This window comes from Aspergillus brunneoviolaceus (assembly GCF_003184695.1).
Source record: "Aspergillus brunneoviolaceus CBS 621.78 unplaced genomic scaffold BO95scaffold_61, whole genome shotgun sequence".
Classification (NCBI taxonomy): Eukaryota; Fungi; Ascomycota; class Eurotiomycetes; order Eurotiales; family Aspergillaceae; genus Aspergillus; species Aspergillus brunneoviolaceus.
In genome coordinates this window covers 60,348-87,080 of record NW_020290791.1, presented here as the reverse complement: position 1 = coordinate 87,080, position 26,733 = coordinate 60,348, and the positions used below count along the sequence as shown (strand labels likewise).

Sequence of the window (26,733 nt, the reverse complement as noted above, 5' to 3'; positions counted from 1 at the left end):
AGTAAACAGAAAGAGTAGGTACTGATCCTATCCTACCACTTTCCAATATCCTGTACACCCGTCGCCTCGATACTGTAGTCCTCTCTAGAGAAGATGAATCCTCCCACGGTAGGGATACTATCAACCGCATCGCTACCCCCTCCCCCTTCCCCTTCCCAAGACAGCGTCCCCAAAGCGCCAGTGCAATAACCCCTCAAGACAGAGACCCAAACACCACCACCCCACCTGCTACATCGTCAACCTCACGCCCCAACACCCGTCTCAAAAAGCAACAACACCTCCCAAACCAGCAATCAAACAACCACTCAGCTCAACTCAACCCTAACTAAATCAGGCTAATCCCCCAGCCAGCCAGTGGATCTCCAAACAACGGTTACCGTTTGTTTGATCCCAGTCTCAACACACACGCCTCGAAGATCATCAGCCAGCTACCAAGAAAGCAAACATGGCCGTCAAAGAAACGTACGATCTAGCTGACAACGAACGTCGCAAACATCCCCCGGTCTCCCCATTTTGGAAATGCCCAACGGTATTCCGGTTGTTGGCATGATGTGATAATCGGCATTCATCACGCAGAAAGAGGAGAGAGAGAGAGAGAGAGAGAGAGAGAGAGAGAGGGCAACGACGGCAAAAGCAATCCACAGTCCGATGGACATGCCGCCTCCCCCTTACTGGGTGTATGGAGTGACATGTTTCAATAGGGAGGTTTAGGCTTGAGTGGTGTTCTGCTCTCGTCGAGGAACTGCGGCCTTCTTTTTGCTTCTTTGGACGGGCATGTTTGTTTCCTCTCTCTCTCTCTCTCTCTCTCACTTTCTCTTGCATCGTAATGCCTCCTGACTCGTTCTCTTAGGACATCGAGCCGAGACTGTTGCGTGAGAGAAGGGGTGGAGAACAGAAACCGAGAAGGGGAGGAAAGTGCTTCTATCTGGAACTTAGAACAACTGGCTTGATGGTGCACTGAGATTTTACTTCATTCGGCAATACTCTCAATCCAATTAATTAATTTCCGATGAACAATAGCTGATAGACAGATAAGATTAAACTACACTACCAGCATCATGGTGGGTGGTCACTTCAATGATACCCCATTTCCGTTCGTTCCGCAGTTGATTCATTGGATGCAATCGAAGACACGGCTTATCACCTATCCAAGGCATCTTCTACTTGTCGAACGATCCTCTCGTGTCCGGTAATGACTGTGGCGACCACTTTTGGGCATCCTCTAGATGCCAACAAAAAGGTGTAGGAAGAAAAGACAGGGTGGCTGAGGTGAAACCCCCTGGTCCCTGCCTTCCCGTCGAGTCCCTGTTGCTTCACCCCTCGTACGGGGTCAGACATCAACTCAAGCGACAGGTTCATCCAATAGTTCGGTAAGGAGATGCCAGATAGGTCTGCTACCTTGCTCACATCAGGAAATTGGGGTCTGACAAAATCATGCTTATTTCTGCGCAAACGCTAGGCAGAGGTTCTAAACTGCACCGGTAATATACTATAGACACAAACATGAGACATGCATGGCGTCGTCGAAAAGTAAACATATATACTGTGAAAATGCCACCCAGGGAAAGGATCGTCTTGATCGCCTGCAGAAGTAACCAAGGCCAATCCTCTGTCTTCCACCAGAACTCAAATCCAACCATGCTGCACAACACCAACAATCATGGCCACATGTACAAGTCACATTGCTCACCAGGTGCTCTTCGGTTGACCGGATTCGGTCGCCTGTAGCACAAGGTATCGGATACCCACGACTTGGGTGTTGGTCTCCCTGAGCACGCGCAGCAGCATAGCCAGTCAGCGAAATAGTCGGGTGGCACAGTGTCACCATGGCTTGCACATAGTCAGAAGACCAGATGGCATCTGTCCTCCTTCGACCGCCGAGGATATTTGGCAGAAGCTTTTCCACTCCTGGGCTCTCCTCAAATGATAGCACAGTAGGACTGTACACTGCATGCGGTAAATCCAGTTGGCATTGAGATAGTCTCAATTGCTTGATCGCCCCAGCGCACTCGTACAGACAGCTAATGCACCTGCTGTAATAGTCGAATCATGAACCGCCCTTGCTATCCAGAGCCTTGTCGTTACGCATTCTGTTGTCGTTCGCGACGATCGTGTCGCTCCTGATTGGTACTGAGATGAGATCACATGGCCATCGGAGATATCACTATACAGAGACAACGAGAGGAGAAAGCGAATCTCGAATGAGGAAATCTTCCGACTGGTACCCAGTTCACGCCGCTGCTGGGGCGGGATCCGCCGGGGTCTTTGGGATGGCCTTGGATTCAGACGATGCTTCAATGGCCAACGGTGATTCATCTGAGCCATCATCTTCATCATCGCTCGAAGAGTCAACCTTGCGTCCGCGGCGACGGTCTTCCTCGCGACGTCGACGCTTTTCTTGAATATACTCGTGATAACGAGCATCTAGCTAGTTGTCAGTATGCACACGCATCATCGGAGCAAGGACCTTGACACATACCTCGGATTTCCTGCGTTTTGACGGCGTATGCCTGTATCTCTTCCTTGCTCAACACACGCAAAACAATCACGTATTCAGAACGTTCCTCATAACGTTCGCGACCGAGTTCCAAGGCAGCAGGGTTGACCAGTCGCCGATCAATCTTTGTCCACCTTGCCCCTGGAGGAATGCCCTTCTTGTGAGCATCTTTCAGAGGTGCCACGCCTTCTCGCACAGGGTTCGGCTCTTCGGGAAATTTGGCACGTGGCGGCTTCAGGATACCCTTGGGGGCAGGGGGATCCTGATCCTTCGCTGCCGCCGATTCATGCTTCTTCAGCTCATCAGGGGAGCTGAGTCTTTCCTGCCTGGTACCATCCTTGGCCGGCGTGTCCTCTGTACGACGTCTCGACTGAGATCGAGGACGAGGAGCGCGATTCACAGTCAGGTACTGGGATACCCGGTCGCTGCTGCTCGCTGACGCGTCGGAGCCATCTCGCCTTCTATGTGCCGACGGTTCGCGTCGGTATTTCTTCAAATCCTCGTCGGATGTATAGGAATCGGAGTCGCTTTCATCACGACGTCGGGACCGTCGCCTCCGGGATCGACTATGATGTCGCCTGTTTTCATCCTCACGACCCGCTTCACGGGAACGATGGTGTTCGGTCCGAGGGGAAAGCCCATAGTCGAAGTCATCGGGGTATCCTAGAACAGCGGTTCCCAGCCCAGTGCTCGTCCCGGAAATGATTGAAGTTCTGGATGAAGACTTCCGTGATGAACGATCGTCACGAGAGTACCGATCGTCATCATGTCGTCTATGCCGGCGGCGACGATGACGATGATCTTCGTGCTCCGACCGGTAAGAAGAGTAACCCTCATCAAGGTCCTGGTGCACGGAAACTGGGACTCTTTGCAGTGACCGCCGTCGAGCGTTCGAGCTCTCCACATCGCTATCAGCCGAACCATAGGTTGAGCGGCGTACACGGCCTCCTTGGTCAATGCGATCAAATCCTCTCTGTGATGGAGGTGGACCCAGTGCCCGGGATTCCTTTCTTGATTGCAATTGAGGGTCATCCGGGCCAGTCAAGCTGAGGGGTCTATCCCTGTGATAAGCACGCTGGTCACGGCGCATTCTGGCAGCAGAGTCCTTCTCAAATTGTTCACGAGGATTGGTGTAGGAATAGGCATCATAATCATCAATGTCTTCTCCTTTTCGAAGACCCCCGGTCGGCGGATAACGCCAGCGAGGACTGTGGTCATAGGCCGGGTAGGCATTGTGGGGGATCCGTGCCATAGCCATCTTGTCCGTCAGGTCTAGACGGCCAGTATCACTTGCATGATCGGTGCTGGAAGGCTGATGACGTCGGTGGTGTCTGTGCGAAGTTGCGGGCACCACGTAGCGGTCCGGGGCTCGCTGCGGGCTTGGAGACCGGTGATGACCCGGAACTATGACGGGAGAAGCCCTGGATAGAGGAGAACCAGAAGCCTCATATCGACCGGGAGCATACTGAATTTCGACGGCGGATGCGGTATTGCTCCTCTGCCTCGGGCGGATAGCGTATTCGGTCCTCAATTTGGTCGAGTGGCCGGGGTCACGGTACGTTGTTGAGGAAATCGGTTGTGCCTCCAATCGCGGCTCTCGCACATGTCGTGAATCGTAGGATGGGATGTAGTTGACATCAGGGTGATAGCCTGAGTGTGTTGAGCGATTGGTGAGATCGTATGGATCGTAGGAAGAACTGAGCTGCACAGTGCCGGTGGAGGCGCGCATGGGATCCATCATACGCGAGCCATTGGGAGACATGGGCCGGTAACGCACAGCGGGACCCATATTCTGTACCCTTGCAGACAGCAACAAGCGAGATCCGACCGGGAAAACAAAGCAGATGGATGACAATGTAGGTGGTCACAAAAACTCTGTGACGTCCTAGAGGATAAAATGGGAGCAATCAGAGAGGTAGAAATCACTGCCGGGAAAAATAAAGACACGGACAAGAAAAAAGAAAAAGAAAGGTTGGTGGATTGGGAAAAGAAAGAAGAAAAAAGGTTATTTTGGGCACCAGGCCAGAAAGCTATAGAAGATGACGACAAAAGCCCGAGGGGCGAAAAGATCTCCAGATAAGACACCAGCACCCGGCAAGCTCGATAGAACCAGAGACAGAGAAGGAAAAAACTCAAGTCAATTGAGCTTGATGCCTGAAGCCACAGGCCACCAGACCGAGGACCGGGAGGGCGGGCAATACCTAATATATGGAAGGCTGGAAAGCACAGACTGATGAAACTGGGAAATTTGACAGTGGATCAAGGGGGAGGGGTTGAGAATGACTGAGGGGTCAGTCTCAGTGACAAGAAATTTGATCAGAATGAAATGAAGATTTGAAGCAGAAGAGCACTGCTTACAGCAAAGCACAGTAACCCGGAGACCCTGGAGCTATGATCGTCACCCGTTTGAGAATGGAAGAAGGTGTGACGCAAGACACTGGAGAAGTCTCCGGTGCACACAAATCAGAGGAAGATTGATACCAATCCACTCCAAGACACACCCCATACAAGAGCGGATATGAACGGAATCCCCACTTGTGAACAAGTGTGAACAAGTGCAGAGAGTGTAGACCACGCGAGTTTGCGATTGTCTGATCAGAAAGATGCTGGCGAGAGGAGGGTGAAGATGAAGATGAAGAAAGTGAAAGAAAATCTGAGTTCTTTCAGGGTGATACTATCTATCTGGTAAGTAAGGTAAGTGATTGAACATACGAGATGAGGGAACAATGGAAAGATGATGGATGATGGGGAAGGAAGCAAGCAATGGATGAGTGAGTGGCTTGCTCGAGTAAGCCGAAAGAAGAACTCAATGGAGAACTCCCGGCCTGACAAGCCTAAGGCAGCCACAGCCGGGTGTAGTGCCAGGAGGTGCCCGTGGGAGAAAAAAAAAGGTGGAAAATGGCAGGCAGGAAAACGTGCAACCAACCACGGTTGGCCCTCGGCTCTCCCGCCACGGTCCGTGATTGGTTTGAAACCAAGTTTACGCTTACTTCATCTTCATCCACGGGCCATAAGTTACATTCAAGTGGTTAACTATGGTCTATTCAAATGTCTTGGACTCTCTCTCTCTCTCTCTCTCTCTTTCTCTGATTGTCTCGTCCTAGTGGAGACCATCGCGTGTGTGTGCTCCTCTTTTCGAGTTTCTCTTACACTCATGGAATCTTTCTTCCTTAACCGAGAACAATAGGACCTTCGAGTCCCCATACACACAAGACTACTGTATCAAGTCCCCCACTATCCTCAATTCCACCCCCCCTCCCTTCGTTTTCTCTGCCAAATTTCCACAAACTAGGGGGTAGATGGGACACTAACACACTATGGTATGGCAGATTCCATTTTCCAATCGACTCTCAAAATTCGAATTCAACCCAACCCTACTCCCATTTCCAGTCCTCGTGCCCGGGCTGATTACCCGGTGCCGTTACCCACCACGTTACAACTTGCCAAGCAAGGAGAGCGGATGACATCACGCCGAACAAGTCTGAGGCCGTCGGCATGTTGCTCATGGCCCCATTCCGGAGCCGACCATCATCAGCCCGAGTAACATTAAAGGGCTGTGAATGGCCCAGACTCATACCAGTGGGGTAGGGCGGGCTTTCTAGAAGAACAGGAAGGCGACCAGTCTGAAGCAGTCCAGTCCAGCGCTCACAGCCTCGCAAGCCCCCCCGCCCACCTCTACTCCGTAAACTAGGCCGAACTTCCACCACTAACACTGGGTAGCGTCGATCCAGGGGGCGGTGCTCGATCACAGTTGCTCAATGGATCTTGCTTGCAGTCTATCTGTGTCAACTGCGGACCTCAACACCCGGATCCGCCCCGCGGGTCTTCTCGAACACTGACATTGGTCTTCGAAGACCCAAGAACCGGGAACGCTGTGCCCTGCAGTGGCCCCGGTCGCAGACGCTGCGCTGTGTCGGCCTCGTGGCAGGCCCGAAAAGTCGGCCCTCGAAAGGCCCTGGCCAGTTTCTGCTGTCAAGCAAGTGACCAGGCGAGCATTCACATGCCTTGGGCATATTCCGCCCTCTCTGAAACAACGGCGACCTTCCGCTCTGGTCAATAGATGGCCCTTGCTACTACTATCACCCACCTCCGACGCTTCATGAATTGCTTCACTAGCCGGCCCGGGTGCGCGATTTACGTTGCGTGCCTCAGCGTCCGTTTTCCACGCCACTAACCGAGATGACTGGAGTCTATCCTTACAAGTCCTTGTCCCCGCCACATCGCTAGAAAGCATCTCGAAACGAATGTGACACGGGAGGGAAGACTGTACTGAAACAACTCCTAGCAAGCCATCCCGGTGAGATCTTCGTGGCACGGGAATCTTAAATTATGATAATCTATCATCACGGAATTTTAATCAATTCCTCTCCTCCTCCCCGTACATCCCTTATTTCCTGCATGTCTCTGAAGATATTTTCTCTGGGATACAGCATGCGCATGTCTTCCTCGAGTGATCCTGCTAAGTAAGCTGAGCTGCCAGGCACCATGCTTGAGATTTATGTACAGCTGACCGTTCCGAGGCCAATCACAGCCAGAACAGAGGAGACTCATCCGTCACTACAAGGCTGATCCGTTGCCCGCCCTACCGGCCTGATTTCTGCAGGCTTAAACCTACCTCACGCTCAGTGGCATAACCATACATCTACTGCCGTGATGATCTTCTTTTGACTCACAGGTAAATAGATCATATCAGGCGTCTGCTTTCAGGTGTCACCTTCGGCCTTGAAAGAGGCTTGCTTGCAAATGCCCATTCTTGGCCTCCAGTCGTGGCTTAATCGCCCGGGTGTTGAAGCTCAAGCTAGACCAGCATCACGATCCTCTGAGTGGTTGGTAAACTCACTATCTTCAGCTGCAATGGTGGCCAGGGCTCTGTCGTGTCGCGGCGCAAATTCCCCCGGGTACATGACATTTGGTACATGGGCATCTCAACGACGACCTATGATGGAGTTGTGCAGGAGAATCTCGCATTTTTTGACACAATGAATGAAATATTAAAGCTTCATGATGGGGATCCAGCACACCTTCCATCTTTGACACCAAGCATCAAAGAAGGGTGCAACATCATTCTGGTCAATTGGAAGCAGACATCAAAAACAAAGTGCTTACAGTCACACATATTCTTCATCAACCTAGCTCAAATACCCTTCCAAATCATCGTTACTAACAACCTACCTACCCGAAAGGGGCTCCCCAAAGTGACTAGTTAGTGGTCACCACAATCCCTTGATAACGGCCTACCGGCTTCAGGATCTACCACAGGTCACAGCCATGAACTCCACCATCCGCACCTATACCTCTCCCAACGCTGCTAGACCATCGATGGCCGACTGGTGGATCTGCTGTGCCTGCGGCTCGGAGAACAACCCTGCATTGAGCTTCGGCCGATGCACGGTTTGCGACCACGCAGCTTGTCATTCCTGTCAACAGGCATAATCGTGCTTGGTATGGGGTCCATCCACGGCTCTGCTCCCCATGGCTCGACAATGCAATCATCCATCCGCACATGACTGATCCTCCCACATCCTTTGAACACATCTCCGTGGCAGGTACAACGCGTACACTGTCTGCAAGCTCTACTTCTGCTGCACAGGTGGCGTTCATGTATTATGGCAACTTTCTGGGGATATCTTTGTCTTCAGCAATTATTCGGTTTGGTCTTATCCCTTTAGTCTCACTGTATACATATCTTCCATGAACCTCAGCGATCGAATTTCAAGCATCCTTGTTGGACCACCCTTAGACAGGCTACCACACGATAACTGTGTCGATCGCCTCCATCAAACGATCGAGCATCTCGCACTACCGCCTTCACACGTAGAACCCAACAGTCGTAGCCGTCGAAATACAATCAGATGCTGCCGAGAAAAACAAAAAAAAAAAAACAAAAAAAACCATGCAAACTTCCTAGATCTAAGATAGCTGCACCACATCCCATGCCATTCTAGTAATGCTCCAAGGCAGCCAGCCCATTTCTTTAGTATGTACATGCGAATATGATCCTCAACCCAAGCCCAGTCCAGTCAGCTGAGCGCCGGCCACCTTCCTCATCCCAGAAACCCTCCTTCCTTCCTACCTATCTGCTTACTGAAACCAAAACATAGTCAACAACAACTACCACCTTCTCCTCACTTTCTATATAAAGACCCCTCTGTTTCTAAAAGATACTCAAAGAAACCCCCCCTCCTCGACCAGGCACCATTAAGCACGCCGCGCAGTACAGAGCCTACCCAGCCGCCCGCACACACACGCCATCCGCATTGCCCAGCCTTCAGACCCCAAAAAGGTCAGAATCGGGTACAGCCTGGCAGTATTTGAGTCTCACCACGCAGTACATCATATACTTGGTCGGACCTAGATTGACAATATCTCTGGCGGTGTCCCTGAAATCGGCGAAAAATTCCGGAAGGGGGGGGGGGGGGAATACTAGCACTCGCACTCTGTAACAATTCCATGCCATGCATGCATCTGTTCTTCTGAACTTTTTCCCTACCTTAATTCTCGTCGGGAGGTCTATTATCACAACTTGATTGGTGATTCTGTCATCCAGAATAAAGATTTGGGCTCCTTGGTCCGGTCTCCTCTCTCTTTCGGCTGATCTTTGTTTCTTGATCTAGGCATTCTGTGCTTTTAGCTACTGCACCGCTTCTCTGCAGTTTCATCGGCGTGGATTGACAAGCCCCAGCTCAAGCAGAGGAAACTGTACACTTTCCGTCTGCGTCGTCATGGGAGATGGGATGTCTTTTGGGGGGGGGCTCTGGAATGGATGAACTGGAGGCGGATATCTCAACGAGAATGTCGATGATATATATCTCGGCAAGCGTGGACCTAATTCTACGACGGAAATTGGGAATGCTTCATCATACAACACGACCACAAATATACTCCCCATGCCATACTAGTATTAATTCGATTAGCCTGAGTAGAAGTGGGACCTTGAGCGCTCTATACACAGAACAAAAAGACCGGTGCGCCTGACCACCAAGTTAAACATGACAAGGTTTAACCTGAAAGAAAAGAGAAAAGAAAAATAGAAATGAAGGCATAAGAAAAAAAGTCCAAGCCGCAAGCTGAACTTCAGATTAACGTAAACCAAAGCAATGGCATAAGTATTATAGGACCAAGCCAGTCTCTCGCGCTTGCGTACTTCGAGCTCAGGTCCGTTAAGGACGACTCTCATCCAAAGCTGGCTTCTCAAGCCCGGCCTCTCGCTTCAGCCGTGACACCACGGGTCCAAATTCGAAAAAGCTGTCGGAGTCCTTACGGACGACACACGGACTCTGCTTGAGCGGCACAAACCAGTCGATGATGTTGAAGCCAAGCACCTGCTGGAGGTTCTTGAAGGGACTCCCGAGGTCGAATGGGTTCTCTCCGGGTAGGGTTTGGAGAATTGCGAAGATGTGTTGTTCCCCGGGCGGCTGATAGTTCTTCTGGGCCTCGGGGGTGAGGGGCATCGGGGGTAAGGGGTACGTGATGGTGCGGAAGGTCGGGGCCCAGCGAGAGTCGGGATTGAGCCGACCGAGCAGATGGTTCGGCACGCGAATGGCTAAGGTCCACACGGCTGACCGACGATTGATATTTTCGATCGTCGTCAAGTTCAACATGGCGAGTTGCATAGAGCTGAGGGTCATTCCAAAAGTAAAAAGTCCAAAGAAACCGCTCCTAAATGGTAATGTTAGTACAGTTAAGAGGTGTGAAGAGGGACGGAAGACAAAGACTCACAATCCAATTCCAACAGCCAGATGAGGATTCGCCCCTCCAGTCTGTTCAGAAAAAAAAGGTTAGTGGAGAATCCAATTACAGCTGCATCGCAACCATACCTGGCGTTTGATCTCAGCAGTAAACACTGCACAAACAACTAAGCAAAAGATGCAATAGAGCGCAGTGTAGAACACGAATTGAATGAAGAATTTGAAGGATGTCTCAGAGACCACTCCTCCGACCCTGTAGGCTGAGTTAGCACTGCCACATAGACAAGGCATATCTGGAAGATTTCCTCACCAAGGGCAGAAGTGGTCCATCTTGCGAACACATCGGTCAACCTCCCGACAATGGTGAGTCCGATCAGGCTTGAAATGACAACATGTGGAGCAGTACAAAGGTCGGCCATCCGGCTGGCAAACAAAAACGTCTTTGGTGTAAAAGGTCTCCATCCCATGTGTATCCCAGGGAATCATGTCCCCGTCCGCGGTCGAGTCGGCCCCGCTCTCCACATCTCTGTCTATCGCGTTGGCCTTTTCCACACTTCTATGCCGTCGATGTCTCTTCTTCTTTCGATGATGGCGACCTGATGACTGGGGTGGTGTAGGTTCAGTCTCTGCTGGCGGGGGAGCTTTTCGCGGCAGGAGCCCGGCATTCCAGGTTACGGTATGCAAGAGTCGGAAGTATGTTGTCAGAACGAGCAGGAGAAGGACGTAGTAGATCACGAGGATGGCGATTCCCGCGCCAGCGTGACTGTCGCGATCATACTTGGAAAGGGGATGAATCAGATAGTCGACTATAGGAACGCTTAGTCAACCAGATCAGCCAACGGATCCTCGTCTGAAGTAACTCACTGCATAAGGGCTTGGTGACCGCATAGGATGCATATATAAAGACACATAGTAAGAAGGGAGGGATGGCCCTGGCGACCGCTAGATTGATTCGCCTGTCAGGCCGCGCCATTGGAAGTTAACCGCGAGACGGGTTGCAGGCACCTCCGCATCGGAGAATTGTCAGGGTCGGCAGGGGTCGCTCTAGCCTGCAAATGTATCCATATTCTTGCGTCTAGACAAACAATGGGTATGTACAGTGGAGACCCGAATAGAAGAGATAGAAGGCAATTGCCCTGGCGGTGCCTGATGAACGAGGATGGATGGCACGGGGAGGAGGGGAGATGATCATGGATTGGGGATTGGGGATCGGATTCCGACCCAGCACGTGGTTTGCAAACCAGGCAAACACAGCTCATGATGTCATGTCACATGACAGGGCTTATCGCTCGAGTACGGAGTACTTCGATAGATGCCCCATTCCAAATCACCTTTTCAACCGACTACGTAGCTACCTCTTACTTACATTCATTTTTCTCTCAAGAAAATCTGCTGCGCTATACCGGTCTCATACTATAGAATGTCCTCCTTGGTGACTAACAATGAACTTTGGCCCCAATACCCAGCTCAATGCATGACGATATCATAATACCGGGATGTGAGTTATGACCTCGAGGCTCAAGCCGGCAACCCCGGAATCGCTCATTTGTTTGTCGAGCGTGAGACACACGTGTCTAGTGCGGCTCAACTAGTGATTGTCCTAGATCGGTACTAAGATCCGCCCTCTCGGCCACACGCTATCCGCGCACTGGTCAAAGGCTTCAATTTTTTTGCCTGCCAAACTAAATCCCTCTCCTCGTGGATTGTCTTAGACTGTGGGGACGTTTCATCCATGTGGCAGCCTATGTACCTGACAGCCATAATCACATCCTTCGAGAGCTGGAAGTGGGGGAGTGAGTGAAGATAGTCGTAATGGAATATCTGGGGACGCTGAGAACCTGCTTTGGCAAGCCCTGTGGAAGTTGCCAGCTATGACGCGCAAAGGAAAACGGTTTGCCAGGGGTCACACGGAATCGAGTCCACGGCATACCGGTGATCTGACTATGAGTAATAGTGACAAGTAGAGCTGAAGTCTGGAGTAAGGCTTCCAGAACCAGCCGGGGCAATGGGAACATCCAGTGGGCAGAGGTCGAATGAGAAGCGATCATTACAACTGGGCTTTTGAGCAGTGAAGAAGAGAATTGGGGCTGGTCGGTTTCAAGGCACACCAGACACGAGGGGCTATAGAGGCCAAGCGTTATGATCAAAGTCGGGGACTCCGAACAATACTAGTAGTAGTAATGACTGAGAGTCAAGGGCAGGGCCAAAGGACAAAAGTCCGATGGGAAACCGATCGAAACATTAGCAATAATGCAGCGTGGAGAAAATCAAAGTTAGCAATGAGCGCGAGTGAGCGATCAGTCATCGCGATGGTTCCCAAACGTCATTTGCAAAAGGGCATGTGCCACACGACGGGCGTTGATGGCTTAGGCAGAACTAGTACGGGTGCCTGCTTATTCGTAGACAGCCCGCCGCTCGTTGACCGACAAAATCGTCACGAGCAAGCAGGAGAATCCTCCTAAAACCCAAGGAGATAGACGGTAAGAGTCAGAGCTTCGCATCGCATCTAGAACTCGATCTCTGGGCAAGGTTGCCTGAATCCACGGGCACTGGTGACCACCAAGTGGAGCTCATTCCCAGGCCTCAGCCAGGCAGCACAGCACAGCGCGCGATTATCAAAATGAATTGCTAGCCAAGAATGGATGAGTAACCAGGAGGTCGTTAGAGGAAAAGAGAAGAATAAGCAAATTTGAAATCAAATGGATAAATGATATAATTAATTTGGAAAGAAAATAGAAATAAAAATAAAATTGAAGATAATGAAAGGGGAGTGTAAGTAAATTGAGCCTTGAGTATTGAGTGGGTTTCCTCAGGGGGAAAACGAGAAAGCAGTTAGTAAGTTAGTAGGAACGGATAGTTACTAGGTACCAGTAGTTACTACCAGTAAGTTAGTATGGAGAGAGAAAGCCTGGAGGACGGGCGGAGTGGACGGGCAACCGAAAACGAGCCTCCATTTTCCAAGCCTCGCTCGCCCGGATTCCGCTACTGCGATGATACCCGGTGGACCCTTGCGAAAGTCGATTTGACTCAACTGGCGCGCATATCTTACGATGTTCCCATGCAAGCTATTCCAGAATGATTCAAACTGACAGCACTCGACAGCTGATAGTTCGAACCGCCAAACGGTCCCGGCTTTTCCCTCCAATCCACTTGATACTGCACTGCACTGCACTACACCCACCCAACCCCTTCCTTCCCCCATTCCCCAAAAAGCAATCGAGAGTTGCCAAGCCACCTTGACGATGATCGACTCTGAAATGGCCCCGGGCTCTGATCAGGTATAGCACCTGCTTATGACTGAGATGAAGACAAGCCTAGTTCTGAAGGGCGCCTTTTGTTTTTTTTTATTATTTTTTTATTGTTTTGTGGAATCAGCCACAATGGCAGTTCAGGACGCCTTGTCTGAATCATCGTTAGCGTCGTCTCTCTTTCACTTTCTCACTTGTTGTAACATCCTAAGATTGCTTAAATACAGCGGCGCAGTCCTCAGGATGGACTTCATCTCTATTTCCTACACACAATACATCCTACTGAATCATTGACACTTGCAACTCATCCGCTGTCTTCGCCCCTCTGCTTCTATACAAGCTTGACTTCAACCACAACTACCTACCACCATCATACCTACTATCAACACCTTAGTCACCTATCAACCTCCTCATTCAATCATGCCTGGCTTTTGGACCTGCTGCACCTGCCTTCACGGCCTTCACCAGATCGATCTTCACAGAGAGTGCCTGCAGTGCGGCGAGCCACGCTGCCCCAGCTGCCCTGTCGACAACCGCGACGCCGATATGTCGTTGCACAGCTGCCACGAGATGTCGCCGTACCCTTCTACTCCAGCACACTCAGTCTGCGCACACTCGCTAGACGCCCCCAGACACGTGCCGTCGATGATGGACTGCCAAAACCCGATCTCCCAGCCACTATCAGTCTTCGGTGACGTACGGCGACCCCGTCTGCAGGACCTTGCCGGCCAGCGACTTCCAGAGGATCGGGCGCAGACGCGGGGGAACCTGTACTTCTGCTGCCAGTGTGGCGATGGGCCAAAACTGTATCAGAACCAGCCCCGTTGTGTGATGTGCCAGCACGTCGCCTGCTCCAATTGCACGCCGGTGAAATGATCTACGACTACGTTTTGATGTTGAAGGTAAGGCCGACCAGGAACAAGCTCGGTGGTCAGAGGGCTAATCATCTCATTTGCGCGCAGAACTCAAGAGAGGCTATGCTATATGGTCTCGAGGCCGAATTATCACTTTCTAATCTTCTGACGTCGTTTTGAGCGTTTCTCATCATGAGTTGCATGAAACATGAAACAGACATGACCAGGAGTCACGGGCCGTTTGCATTTTGCGATATTTTTTTTCCCTTTTCCTTTTTCCATTTCTAATGGATCTTGCATGAGCGGGTGCATATACCACGATACATTTTCTAGTGTCAGCTTTGTCTTTTTTTTTGCTTATTTTTCTGGCTTCTTCTTTTGTCATTTTTCTGGGCTGAATTTTCGTTTCTGAGCAACTGTACTAAATATACGGCTTAGACTGGGGCGGCTGCCGAATCGAGCAAGCGGGCCTTTACTCGGTCGTGCAGCCGCGAAGAACGCCTTGGTTTACGGTGGTGGATTTGTGGGGGTTTAGATTTTTGTTCTGTTTGTTTAAATTGACGATCTCCTTCTCTCCTCTGTTCTATGTGTTCTATGATTCTTGTTATAGAGTGATGTTGTTTTCTACAGATTTGTCAGACTAGAATTTTCGGGTCACAGCAATGTACACCTCCTCTATCGTTTTAATCATCAGTTGATCTCTAGTAAACCAATAGTCAACTTAGTGAGTTGACTACTATATTGTACTATATTGTACCGTAGTTATGCTTTAGGGTACTAGGGTACCCGTTGGTCCCGCATCTCTGGTAGGCAGAGAGTCAGAGACAGACGCCTTGTTGCCTGGCGTAGGAGGGAGGGGACCCGAAACCCTAGTTCACCCTCCATTCCCATCGCCTGCTATCGACTTCTGTCTAAACTTACTCCGTAGTCCGCAGGGTCGGTTCATTACTCATGAGCCATTAACACTATCGTCTATAACTCATTCCTTCTGGCGAAATTTGTCAGAGAGACTAGTTTAGACTTGCCGGGCCCGGGTCCGGCCAGGTCAGATCACGGGCCATGACGACAAGCAGACATGGGTATACCAATGGAAGAACTGTAAGCTTCAGTTTCGCGAATTTGTAAGCTTTCCCCCCCCCCCCAAAACCGCTTGCTTAACTAACGGATCGTATCTAACATTTGTCAGGGTAGTTCAACCAGACTGGCTTAGAATACTAAGCACCCGGTTCCCGAACTTTGGTGTAATGTGTAATGATCCAAGCAGAAAATAATCATAGTCGCAGCTTTTTTTGTCGTTCACACAGCCCTGGAAGACATTCAAAGGGGGAACCCTGAACATCTATGGGAGCACAACACAGAACTTGGGGCGGACTGCACTGCACTGCACTGCACTGCACTGTGTGATGATTCCGCACGTGTTGGGGATCATGTTTTTTCTTGTGGTGTATAAACCAAGTTGGGAAACCGAAACTTTCCATCTGGGCTATGCAGATCGATGATGGATGGATGGAAGGGATGGATGATGGGACGAACCCCGTATTCCAGAACCTTTTTAGATGATGGGGGGTTGTACACAAACCGTTTGCTGTATCTTTTTCTTTTTCATTTGGGCAATATCATTTTCTCGTGCATCTTAGAATAGCATGGTGTAGCTTTTTTCTTTTTACTTGGATTTCATTTTTATTTTTATCTTTATTTGTTTTTTTCTCGCCGAGCCGCAAAAGTCTTGGTACGGATATATTCCGCTATGACTGGCTGACCTTCAAGGTCGGGGAAGCGAAAAAGGTATAGATTAGATGAGGGGGCCTGAGGCTTAGGAGATGGGAGGGGAATGGGAGGGGGGGTTAAGGGCAAGGGGAGGAGGGAAAGGAGCATGGATGGGAATGCAGATCATGCAGCCACAACCTCGATGACCGTCAACCCGGGATGCTAACTTACCAGGTAGTAAGCAAACAACAACCAAAATCCCACCGCCCTTTCTCTCGGTATCTGTATGCAATTAACCCTATGGCTGGGGGGAAACTGGCGGTCTCGCGCCTGTCTGTGGTCGCAGGATTTTTCTTGTGTGGTTCAGCTCGCGATGATCGGCTGCAGTAGTGTGTATGTTTGAGCGGTTGTCGAATACGGAGGGGGGGAAAGTGTAAGCACAGGCAAGAGAGACGAGACTCGGGAAGCATGACAGGTGTGCCCCGAATTTTGGCTTCCAAGCATTCCAAAGGAGTCATGGGCGGCAGGGCTGAGTAGAACTTTAGGTTTGGTGGATTTAAAAAAAAAGTGGACCATCGTCATTTGGGGGGAGTTCGATTTTCTCCGACCTGGATGCGGTCGCACTGCTAAATTAGTCTGGTAATCTCTTCTTTCCATATCTGAGGTCCAGCTTTCATAGAAAAGAATCAATCAACAGACAGCCTGCCAGGTAGTTACTTTAGTAGTGCCTTAGAGACAGAACCGGTTGTGTACTAAAGCCCGCAATGTTGTGCTGCAATTGGCCGATTCGCGTAGACGGTCCCCGCTATTCAGCTCAGCTCGCTGGGAACTCCGGAGTATAGACAATATCCTGGTTGTCGTCAACATATAGTAAGCTGGGACTCGCGGTTACTATGCATTTGGGGCCGTCTCTCTCTCTCTCATTACTATCCTGATGATATCTTTAGACCCTCTCTCTCGTTGCTTCGGTCCAATCGATCCAGATCAGCGTACAGTACAGCCTTTGGCTCATCCCGAACACGGGTCAAACGGTGTGTCTCGGTGCGAGACAAGCCCGCTTGCTGATGGGTGAGAAAAGCCACATGGTGTGATCTTGATATGATTAGGCTTAACGCTCCTTTCCACGTTTTTTTCCTTCATGGCTCACCATTTCCCGAGGGGGCCAAAAATCTTCTTGACGCTCACATCCACATCCACACCTCACAAAAACACACACCCCTTCTAGTGGGTTTCAGAGTCTTCTCTTGCCTGCGGTGAACTGCATGTACGACCTCCACTATCCCCGAACTGGTAAGCAATGCAGTTCCGAGCCCGCGACGATATTCTTACTGTGTAAGACGTCTGACCTCCCTCCTTCTTGTCCTTTCTGCAACTCTTCTCTTCTCCGTCATCCTATTTGTGTTCCTTATTCGATGGTATCGAAAACCGATCCGCCACTAAGCCTGATCCAGTCTGACGGACTGTTGCTATGTTTATATTTCTCCCTTTAGCCGCTGCGCCAAGCAGAATATTCCCTGCCCACCACGTTGCACGCGACCGCAAGGCACAGGAAGTCTTTTTCTGGAACTGCGTGTTCGACGCTCCTGTCAGCACTACTACTCCATTAGACACACCTTTCGGGATACTAAGAAGGGGAAGGAAAGAGTAGTGAAGAGAGAGGCAGAATGTGCAATATTGATTCAGATTAACCCCGAGTCCTACTAATCTGCATCATCATCATCATCATCATCATCAAGAAGTATGACTTCGCCCTCCCGAGCAGAGGAAACAGTTAAGTTACCCCACCACTGGAGTCGACGACCCACCGTTTTATTTGGGGGCCGCGCCGCCGGTACATGATACGCAGGTTCCGCGGACAGGACAGTTTCAGCTGCGGTGTACCTCCTCCACATGTAGTGCCTGTTTACCCGCCCGCCCGCCCGTCCGCCATGCGATGCTCCTCCTGTGTACACCGTACAATACAACTCGTCAACTCCGTCATGGCGCTGCATTTCTCCATATTGAGATATCACCCATTCCAGATGATCGCTAATCATGTCGTGTCACTTCACGCAGTTCCACGTGGTTTCCTATTCTCTTCTCTTACTGCCCCCATCTTTACGAGCTTCTATTCTCGTGGTTGCTGTCATTGATGTTGAGGTTATACAGAACGCCTCAAGATAGTAGACGGGACAACCCCATAGTTCCTCCGCATCGTTGTCTACCTAGTCTACAGCATCTTTGCGATCAACCACGAAAGTTGTTCAAACACAAGCTCAACCACCACCATCTCAACCATGTCTCACATTTTTCTCTCCTACGTTTTCCTTTCTACATACGCCTCTTCCCTTGTCCCAACAACACAACCCCCCAACTTTCCTTTTCCCTGCAAGATATTTATTTATATCTAAGACAAAAAACCACAACAAGCATCACCTGCCTCATTCAAGGCCAACTCTCAAGCTCAAGCCCCAGCATCTGCACCATCAACCGACCGACCAACCAACCAACCAAACCTCCAAACAAGCGACAGAAATGACGACAACAGCCAAACATACGCAAGCAACCCTCATTTTCCTGTGTGCCTGAGTCACAAAACCCCAGGCCACGGTCACAGGATCACAGATGACTCAACAAGGGGAACAAACCTGCATAACCGACCACTCCATCTCGACGGAGTAGTTCACTTCGCTCAATCAATCAATCACAAAGTGATGTAGCTAGCCGTGCACTCACTCAACTCCTCCCTGAGTCAACTTTAGTGCAACGCAACGCAACGCAACGCAACGCAACGCGGCTAGCTAGCGTGCACGATAGCCGGGTCATTGTGTTTGGGTTTGTGTTTGTGGGAAGTAGGTAGATTTCAAAAACACTGCCACAATTTTTTTTTGTTGTCCCCCCCTTTTCTCCCAGTCTTCTTTTCACTTAGATTAAGAGTGTATACTACATATACAAAATGCTGAACGTCAGTTGCGGGACCAGTAGGACCGTGGGTGTGGGTGCGGGTGCGGGTGCGGGTGCGGGTGAGGGTGATGGTGAGGGGTTTTTTCTTTCCATTCTCTGCGCCCGACAGGTTACGTTGACTCGACTAACTTACTAGCCAGGCACTCCGTAGTTACTGTATGTATGTAGTAAGGTACCCAGTTAGCCCTCGGGGATTCCCGAATTCATCACATATACCGCCGAACTTCAGAAGATTCGATAGGGGACGGTCGGTGCGGTTGTGCCTTGGACAGACGGGGGAGGGGGATGGGGAAGCCTGGGGTACCAACCTACCCGAGGGCGTCGCGCCCGGAACCCATGCATGCATCCATGAATTCTCCATGTTCCTGGATTCTAGGGCGGGCAGCAGCAGCAGCAGCAGCAGCAGCTCTGGCTGTGTGTCTGGGCTCCACGAGGCACTGCGGCACTGCGGCACTACACCTAGACTACTCGCTGGGCGCTTTTCTTTGCGGACAACCCCCCTAGACTAGCATGCCCGGGTGTTTGCAGGGTGGGTTCCCTCCTTTTTGAATGCCAAGGTGTGGATAGTAGTCTACCGCTAAACTACTTGCTAAGGGAATCTATCGCTAGACGCCTAGCGGGCGCTCCACGCGAAGGCGGCTGTGTCGCTTGTTAGTCTACTTGATCCAGGTGGGACTGACGTAGCTTGCGTGCATTCCTTGGTTTGCGAACTAGCATAAGGCTCTGGAGAGGGGGAGGGGGATCGCTTAGGAAGCTCCTAGCTCCTTCGGACACAAGGCAGAGTACATACGAGGATTTTCTTTCCGAGGGGTGAAAAATCAGAATCTCAATAGAAACTATGTATGTACTGTACTGTACTGTACTTCTTTCCTATGAACCCCGCTGTCTGCACAGCCCTATGACATTGGACTGTATAGGACCGCATCCCATACCGTTGGAAGACCTGGTCAACTACTGGCGTTGCCATCACCCTCGCTAAGTCAGACCCTAAGTCTCCAGGCTTGCGGTCGTGTCGTAACGTGGGAAAGTTGCTTTACGCCCACTTCGGTTAAGAGGCAAAAACAAGGTGAAGAGAAGATGATTCCGTCCAACGCCGGGCTCGTGCTTTTGTATGCCAAATGGCAAAAAAGAAGAAAAGAGTAGATAGGATAACAGCGCGGTTGCCCTGGAAGTCGCTCTCGCTCAAGAAGAGATGCCAGATCTCAAACGTTCAAAAAGAGGAAAGCCGGGGTTGCTTATCCATGGTGAAAGATGGTGGTGGAGGTGATGAGGAAGAAAAAGAAGAAAGGGAAAAGCTTTCAGATATAGCTCGATGCTGGCACAGCAAGCAGCAGAAATCTACCTGCACAGCTCCTGAGTGCTGGGTGCACGATGCATCGCACCTCACCTTGTTCAAAGAATGAGTAATCTTGACTGTCGCACGTTCCATGTCAGGGGTTACAATGGCAAGATCCGCGAAGGGTCTTGGAGGAAGCGTCTACGGTATGCGGCTATTTCCGCAGCCACGGTGCTAAAGTCTTTCACCTTGTCGCGTCGCATGTCGTTGATGATCTGCTTCAGTCCGGCAATGTATTCATCTTTCTCTTCGGGGGTTTTGCCCTCGCGGAGAGAGCCCATTTGGACCAAGATTTTGTCATCTGTCGAGGTTAACAAGCCTGTGCGTCAGCATCCGCACAATGCAAATCCGACCAACAAATCGAGTCACGACAGGGGATCAAGGGATTGAGAGAACAGCAGAGAGATGTGGTGCGAAGGAAAGGGGTCATGGGAAGATTGACACAAATAACCAGAGCCAGAGATGGCAAAGTCAATGTTCAGATCATCAAGGGATATGTCTGTGAATAATGGCTTGAATCTGTCGACGCACCGCTAAGAGACATGTCTCGGAAGTGTTGAAATTCGCAAGATCGATCGTTGCAGACACCCCCCGCGGCCTCAAACGGACACAGGTATTTCATGGGGTCAATGTTGTGGCTATATGTCAGAGAACGATAGCCGTTTGCAACATTTTCAACGTAGCTTGGGTGGTAGCGGTAAGCCTTGAAATGCTTTAGTGGACTATCGTATTGCGTGAATGTGATAAGGCTGTCATAGGGATCCCGCTCATTCTACTACTCATTAGCATCAGATTACTGGCCGTGACTGAGGAGCCTCGCACATCCAAAGGGCTGATTCGAGCAAAACTTCGTGGTTGGTGAACAGCCAAGCCCTGGTCATTCTCAGTTAGCGGCTCGCTAGCCTTGGTAACCTCGTTCGATGGAAATTCAGAGTCGTCGGTAGGCTCAATAGGAGCAGGAGAAGCAGGACTAAAAGGGGGTGAGTAAGCGGAACCGGCTGGGCTTGCAGTCAATTCTGGCTCGGGAGGCTCATAAGCGTCCGATACAGACGATTCACGAGATCCTCGGTCCTGTACTTCAGGTGCTGATCCCTCCACATGTTCATCAGACGTAACATTGACCTGGGATTCAGCATTAGTGAGTTGCGATTGCTCTAGCGAGGAGCTATCCAAATCCGACTCGGCCGGGGTTTCCTGCTCAGTCTCTTGAGTTCGGTCGTTCTGAGTCTCGGTCTCGGCAGTGGCTGGCGCAGAGCTTCTGGCTACTGATTCTTCCGACGCGACCGACGCGGAATCATCGCTTTCGCTATCGCTATCGCTGGATTCGTCCATCGACGAGCTCATCGAATCAGACGATGAAGTAGCCATTTGCTCTTCGTCAGCATCGTCCATGACAGTATCTTTCTCATGTTCCGCATTGGATACCGCGGCGTCCGAAGCAGATACATAGTCAGTAGCGGGTACACCTTCGTTATGCACGGGCACTTGGGCATTTGTTGCCTCGGGAACCTGATCTGTGATAGGCCGAGGAGGCAATTCATGGGTAGTTGCTAAGCACGGTTCAATCAGCGCCAATCCTCGATTTCGCAAGAATGACATAAATACAAGTACGACTTACCGATGAGTTCTGCATCTGCGGGTTCTTCAGTCTGCACTTGGCGGAGGGCTAACTCTATGTCATCAAGTGTCACGTCCTGCAACTCCTGGCCAAGAGCTTCCAATTCATGTAAAAGCTGCTGGCGACCTTCTTTCCCCTTGGTGATTTGAGATAAAAGAGAATTCTGCTCCTGATTCACCTCGGCCAGCCTTGCCTCGGACTTGTTTATTTCGTGATCCAGGGCAGGGATACCAGACTCGATTTCCTGCTTCCGCAAGAGTTTGGCTCTCATCTCCTCTAGTTTGAGAGCATCTTTGGGGAGTGAAGATGATTGATCCATCAGCTTGGAAGTCGCCTCGTCCAGCTTGGGCACCTGATTTACATTGGTGTTCTCATGGATGGCGACATTGGCCGTCACTGAATCAACAAGCGGCGTTGGAAGATCCAGAGCACGTGGGGACTGGGTGCGACTAGCTGCTAGCTTCGCCTTTTTCCGTTCCTCAAGCTCGGCAATCCGACGGTGCATCGCCTTGATTTCCAAGTCCTTACGGCGAAGATGCTCCTGATGTTCTTGATCGTAATTCCGTCCATTGGGAGTCACCGACGTAGAGAAACCCTGACTGAGTGATGTTGCTGGCCGCTGAGGTAACGAATCTGTGGTCATCGGAGTGCTCCGGAGAAGTGTCTCAACATCCTGCGACACGTTTCCTGCCAGTGTATCAACGTCCATGCTATCATTCTCGTCATCCCCATAAAACTCATCGTCGCTGATGTCGATAATAAGCCTCGCAGGTTCAGCAACGACGTGGTTTGACCCGTTACCGAATGACTTTTTGGGCATGGGAATGGGTTCGTCAAAGTCAGATGCTCGCGGTCTCTTGCGCTGATTGGTGCGTGTGTGAGTATCTGTATCGGCAACATGCTGGACAGGCGCAGCATTCGACTCTTCCGTTATGGCCGGTTCCTGGCTTTCGGTCATGAAAAGCCCTGGAATACGAGATTGAGGTGAAAATTCTGGGTCCGGCGGGCGCTCAGGCAAAGGGTGCTGAATTGGAGTCAAGTTCGTGGCCTGTGTGGTATCTGTATTGTAGGTGTGCTCTTCATTTGGCTCAGATGGTGTTGAATCTGGCTGTGATTTCTGCAAAGTCCTCATTAACCCTTGTTTCTTGAGTTGTTCGATTCTTTGTCTGGCGAGTTCGGTTTGTGCTTTATTCTTCTCCTTCACGCGCGCTTCCTTCTCTAGCGTCGGAGCATCGCGTGAGGGAAGTGTCGTCGTTTTGCCAGCATCAGGCAAATTCGAGCTCGAAGAAGGTATGGTTTCTTTTGCAGCTTCGGTCTGTGACGGCGTGGATGTGGAGGTCTTGGCCGCCTTCGCCGCAAGCATGCGGGCGATGACTTCCTTCCGCTCCATTGGTTTTCCCGTTACAGCCTGCTGTGTGGATGGCGGAGGAGAGACAACAACATTCATAGGGTCTTGCTGCGCAGCACCCTTCGGTGAAGTCGCAACCTTGACAACTGGTTGATCTAGACCGTGCCCTGCAGAAGCGGGTGAGTTTGACTCGACATCAGGTTGCGGAGTAGGAATTTTGATGCCAATGTCCTCGTAAAGTTGACGAAGAACAAGAGGGTCAATGCCTTCTCTCACAAATTCATTGTAGCGAATATTGTGAGGAGCCAAACTCAGAAGTGCCCCCTGGGCCTGAACGCGCAACTGAGCCGTGGGCTTCATGTCGTACCATAGTCGGTCAGGATTATTCTCAATCACCTCATTGTTCGCTGGCTCGTATGTGTTGTCGCTGAGTAGCCTCGACATAGCAGCGCCATCGAGGCCAATATTGTTCGGACAGGGAGATTCAGCACGTATTGTAAGAGCCGGGTTATAAGCTGCCAGACTGTAAGCAAGATATATCGACGAGGTGAAGTGTAGGTGACATACGAGAGCCGCTGCTCCGAGATGACGAAAGACCTTCCATTGAGCTCTCGGTACTTGTTACGTTCAATCCTTCCTTCTTAGTATCTTTAGAAGATATGGGTACGGAAGAAGTTGACGTATTGAAAATGTTGGCGTTAGGTAGGTTTCGAGAATAGCCGCGCGTACTGCCCACTTTTCCATTCGCTTTTAGGTGTTCTTGCACATCTTTCGGTGGTCGTGACGATGCAGCAGCCGTTTCGGATCCCTTCGGTTGGGACGGTAAGTCATCTCCATCAGTAAGCTCGCCTTCTTCGCGATCAAGGTCCATATTGGAGTTGGATGTGCTCGAAACTTGTGAATCCGCAGGGGTCGAGACCTCTTGACCAAGGCGGGGCTGTGGTTCATTCGGTGTACAACCGGATTGGTGCATAGCAGGGGCGGAAGGCGCTGGGATAGAAGGGTATCTCAGAGGCGGCATCTGAATCGGAGGAAATGGCGGAGGTGGAAACGGGGAAGAGGTGAATGGGGCCATGAAGCCGAATAGCGGCGGCGGTATTTGTCCAGGCGCGCCCGGGCCTCCGAGCCCCGGCAGATGTGAGTTGGCCATGTGACTATCTTGATTACCAGGAAGCGCAGCCCCTTCGGGGTGAGATGGCGGAACGGCAGTCTGGTTGTGAATATAGGGGAAATGATGATGAGGAAGTAAGGAAGGCATGGATGAGGAAGGAGTCGGGTTTGACGGAGGCCACTGAGGTGGTGTATAATGTGGTCCCGCGAAGGAGGGTGTCGGAGGGTAGTTTGACATGGTTAGAGGGGCGAATGGACAGTTAAGCATGCAGAAGGTGACTGTAAATATCTTCTGTACCGAGTAAGTAAGAGAGCAGCTTTCAAAAGTCTACAGCGTAGATTTTGGGTATCGCACATCGGAGGAGGGGGCTGTGGGTGGGACTAAAGTAACTTATAACCACAGCCGAGTCATGAAAGGAGGAAAGAAAAGTCGCGTCGGGGAGAGAGCCCACAGCACACTCTGGCTATACATGAAGGTGTCTATGCCATATGCGAGATGAGCACGTATCCTTACTTGATTAGTGCAGATAACGCGGAAAACCCAGTGAAGACGAGTGATGCAGAAGATGGAGAAGGAGAAGGGTGGATAGATGAAAGAAAGACAGGCAAGTTAGCGTAGCGTATGTGTAACGGAAGGGGAGGTTCCAAGTTGAGTCTCGCTCCAGACCTGCAGTCCTCCCGAAACGAAAAAGATCCCGGATCACGTGCTCTGACGGATGCACAACCGATGCGGACTAGTTAGCTAGCAGCCGATCTGCACCCGCGGGAACGAGGAACGAGGGACATAAACAAACAGACGGAGAGAGGTGGAGCTGGTCAACTCAAGTCAGTGACGACGCTGGCTGGTGGTGACGCTCTAGTCGACCTAACTTACCAACCTACCTTACTACTTTACTACCTTACACACTCCACTCCTTGTTTCCCTCGATCTAATCTTACATTTCCCACTTCTCCCACTTCCACCGCTCAATTTCCATGTTCCCACCTTGTCGTCTCCCCTCTTTAATCTGCTTCCCTTCTTCCAATTCGGCCTGCATGCTCCGTTAAGAGGCTACTAGACAGCTCTTTCTTTGGGCTTTCCTCGTCTTCATTTTGTCCTATTGCTATTGTTATGATTACACGACCCTCTTGTTGAATAATGTTTCATTGTTGAATTACAGACGACATGCTGCCCTCTCAATCTAATGGCTCTCCCAAACGAGTCAACCCTTTCAGTCGCGCTACGCCATCACCTTCTTCCTCTCCCAGCCAGCAGGCAAGAGGGCTGCGCCCCAAGTCTGCTGTCGTTACATCGCCCAGTAAATTCCAAGAGACACGAGGGCATTTCCGAAACGCTTCGTCAGTCTCGCAAGCATCTACTTCTTTAGTTCCTCGACCGGGAATTCGCCAGAGATCGGGCTCACTTAGGAATGATGCCGCGTCTGGAACCTTTGCGCCGGAGTTCATAAAGACGGAAGAGCTCCGGCGCGGAGCCGATCAGATCCGGGGTCTGGAAGGCGACAATGACTTCTCTGGGAACAAATATGTCTGGCTACGTGACCCTGAGAAGGCATTCGTACGTGGACTGGTGCTGGAGGAAGGTGAAAGTGGTCGGCTGCTCGTTCAGACCGACGATGGAGAGGTACTTTGCTTTGTACAAGGGACCCGAGACGCATTGGCTGACTTGCACAGCAACGAGAGGTCGAGGTCGACCAAGTGGACAAGGTCAACCCGGCGAAGTTCGACAAGGCCGATGATATGGCCGAATTGACGCATCTAAACGAGGCCTCGGTGGTTCACAACCTGCATACCCGGTACCAAGCCGATCTCATATATGTGAGTAGCTGAATGCGATCCCGATCACCTTGCCCGTTTGAGCTGACTTGTCATTTGCTAGACATATTCGGGCCTGTTCCTTGTCACCATCAATCCATACTGTCCTCTGCCAATTTACTCCAACGAATATGTCAAGATGTACAAGGGACGAAATCGGGATGAAAACCGCCCCCACATATTTGCTATGGCGGACGAGGCGTTCCGCAATTTGGTGGAGGAAGGAGAGAACCAGAGCATCCTGGTCACGTAAGTTTAATTCCGAGGTTGGTCATGGAAGCTGGTTGGAGTTAAAGCTGACAACGATATCAAGAGGAGAGTCAGGCGCAGGTAAGACCGAAAACACTAAGAAGGTTATCCAATATCTTGCAGCCGTTGCGACTACGGATACACCCTACGCTCGGTCGGGAAACAACCACTTGTCGGCATTGTCACAGCAAATTCTTCGCGCGAATCCGATTCTCGAAGCATTTGGTAACGCGCAAACTGTTCGGAACAACAACTCCTCCCGTTTCGGCAAATTCATCAGGATTGAGTTCTCCCGAGCTGGCCAGATATCAGGCGCGTCCATC

General features: G+C 50.8%; 9 protein-coding genes across 9 annotated transcripts; 2 read left to right on the top strand and 7 right to left on the bottom strand.

The window, feature by feature from the left end:
* Nucleotides 1-30: 30 nt before the first annotated feature.
* Nucleotides 31-973, bottom strand: BO95DRAFT_445678 (uncharacterized protein). The gene has a single exon (XM_025587200.1). The coding sequence runs from the start codon at nucleotides 654-656 to the stop codon at nucleotides 453-455; it is 204 nt and encodes a 67-aa protein (XP_025439286.1). The 5' UTR covers nucleotides 657-973; the 3' UTR covers nucleotides 31-452.
* Nucleotides 974-1,396: 423 nt separating this feature from the next.
* BO95DRAFT_226980 (uncharacterized protein) lies at nucleotides 1,397-2,029 on the bottom strand. Its single transcript, XM_025581236.1, has one exon. It carries the CDS (start codon nucleotides 1,826-1,828, stop codon nucleotides 1,490-1,492), a length of 339 nt encoding a protein of 112 aa, XP_025439285.1. The 5' UTR covers nucleotides 1,829-2,029; the 3' UTR covers nucleotides 1,397-1,489.
* A 389-nt stretch (nucleotides 2,030-2,418) lies between these two features.
* BO95DRAFT_226972 (uncharacterized protein) lies at nucleotides 2,419-4,411 on the bottom strand. Its single transcript, XM_025581235.1, has one exon. It carries the CDS (start codon nucleotides 4,284-4,286, stop codon nucleotides 2,436-2,438), a length of 1,851 nt encoding a protein of 616 aa, XP_025439284.1. The 5' UTR covers nucleotides 4,287-4,411; the 3' UTR covers nucleotides 2,419-2,435.
* Nucleotides 4,412-6,141: 1,730 nt separating this feature from the next.
* On the bottom strand, nucleotides 6,142-7,072 carry BO95DRAFT_226952 (uncharacterized protein). The gene has a single exon (XM_025581234.1). It carries the CDS (start codon nucleotides 6,729-6,731, stop codon nucleotides 6,243-6,245), a length of 489 nt encoding a protein of 162 aa, XP_025439283.1. The 5' UTR covers nucleotides 6,732-7,072; the 3' UTR covers nucleotides 6,142-6,242.
* A 2,585-nt stretch (nucleotides 7,073-9,657) lies between these two features.
* Nucleotides 9,658-11,158, bottom strand: BO95DRAFT_369954 (DHHC family palmitoyltransferase; the record flags this gene model as incomplete). The annotated part of the gene is made up of 5 exons (XM_025582895.1): nucleotides 9,658-10,114; nucleotides 10,217-10,257; nucleotides 10,315-10,438; nucleotides 10,496-10,991; nucleotides 11,050-11,158. The coding sequence occupies 5 exons, from the start codon at nucleotides 11,156-11,158 to the stop codon at nucleotides 9,658-9,660; spliced, it is 1,227 nt and encodes a 408-aa protein (XP_025439282.1).
* Nucleotides 11,159-11,543: 385 nt separating this feature from the next.
* On the bottom strand, nucleotides 11,544-12,343 carry BO95DRAFT_445672 (uncharacterized protein). Its single transcript, XM_025587199.1, has one exon. It carries the CDS (start codon nucleotides 12,198-12,200, stop codon nucleotides 11,949-11,951), a length of 252 nt encoding a protein of 83 aa, XP_025439281.1. The 5' UTR covers nucleotides 12,201-12,343; the 3' UTR covers nucleotides 11,544-11,948.
* A 1,296-nt stretch (nucleotides 12,344-13,639) lies between these two features.
* BO95DRAFT_226896 (uncharacterized protein) lies at nucleotides 13,640-14,393 on the top strand. Its single transcript, XM_025581233.1, has one exon. It carries the CDS (start codon nucleotides 13,854-13,856, stop codon nucleotides 14,307-14,309), a length of 456 nt encoding a protein of 151 aa, XP_025439280.1. The 5' UTR covers nucleotides 13,640-13,853; the 3' UTR covers nucleotides 14,310-14,393.
* Nucleotides 14,394-19,149: 4,756 nt separating this feature from the next.
* BO95DRAFT_445667 (uncharacterized protein) lies at nucleotides 19,150-19,745 on the top strand. Its single transcript, XM_025587198.1, has 2 exons — nucleotides 19,150-19,466; nucleotides 19,532-19,745. Exon 1 carries the CDS (start codon nucleotides 19,286-19,288, stop codon nucleotides 19,439-19,441), a length of 156 nt encoding a protein of 51 aa, XP_025439279.1. The 5' UTR covers nucleotides 19,150-19,285; the 3' UTR covers nucleotides 19,442-19,466; nucleotides 19,532-19,745.
* Nucleotides 19,746-20,374: 629 nt separating this feature from the next.
* Nucleotides 20,375-24,836, bottom strand: BO95DRAFT_484477 (uncharacterized protein; the record flags this gene model as incomplete). Its single annotated transcript, XM_025590349.1, has 6 exons — nucleotides 24,705-24,836; nucleotides 23,807-24,641; nucleotides 21,892-23,754; nucleotides 21,096-21,823; nucleotides 20,805-21,045; nucleotides 20,375-20,592 (listed from the first exon to the last, which is right to left on the bottom strand). Exons 2-6 carry the CDS (start codon nucleotides 24,615-24,617, stop codon nucleotides 20,375-20,377), a joined length of 3,861 nt encoding a protein of 1,286 aa, XP_025439278.1. The 5' UTR covers nucleotides 24,618-24,641; nucleotides 24,705-24,836.
* Between the last annotated feature and the right edge of the window lie 1,897 nt (nucleotides 24,837-26,733).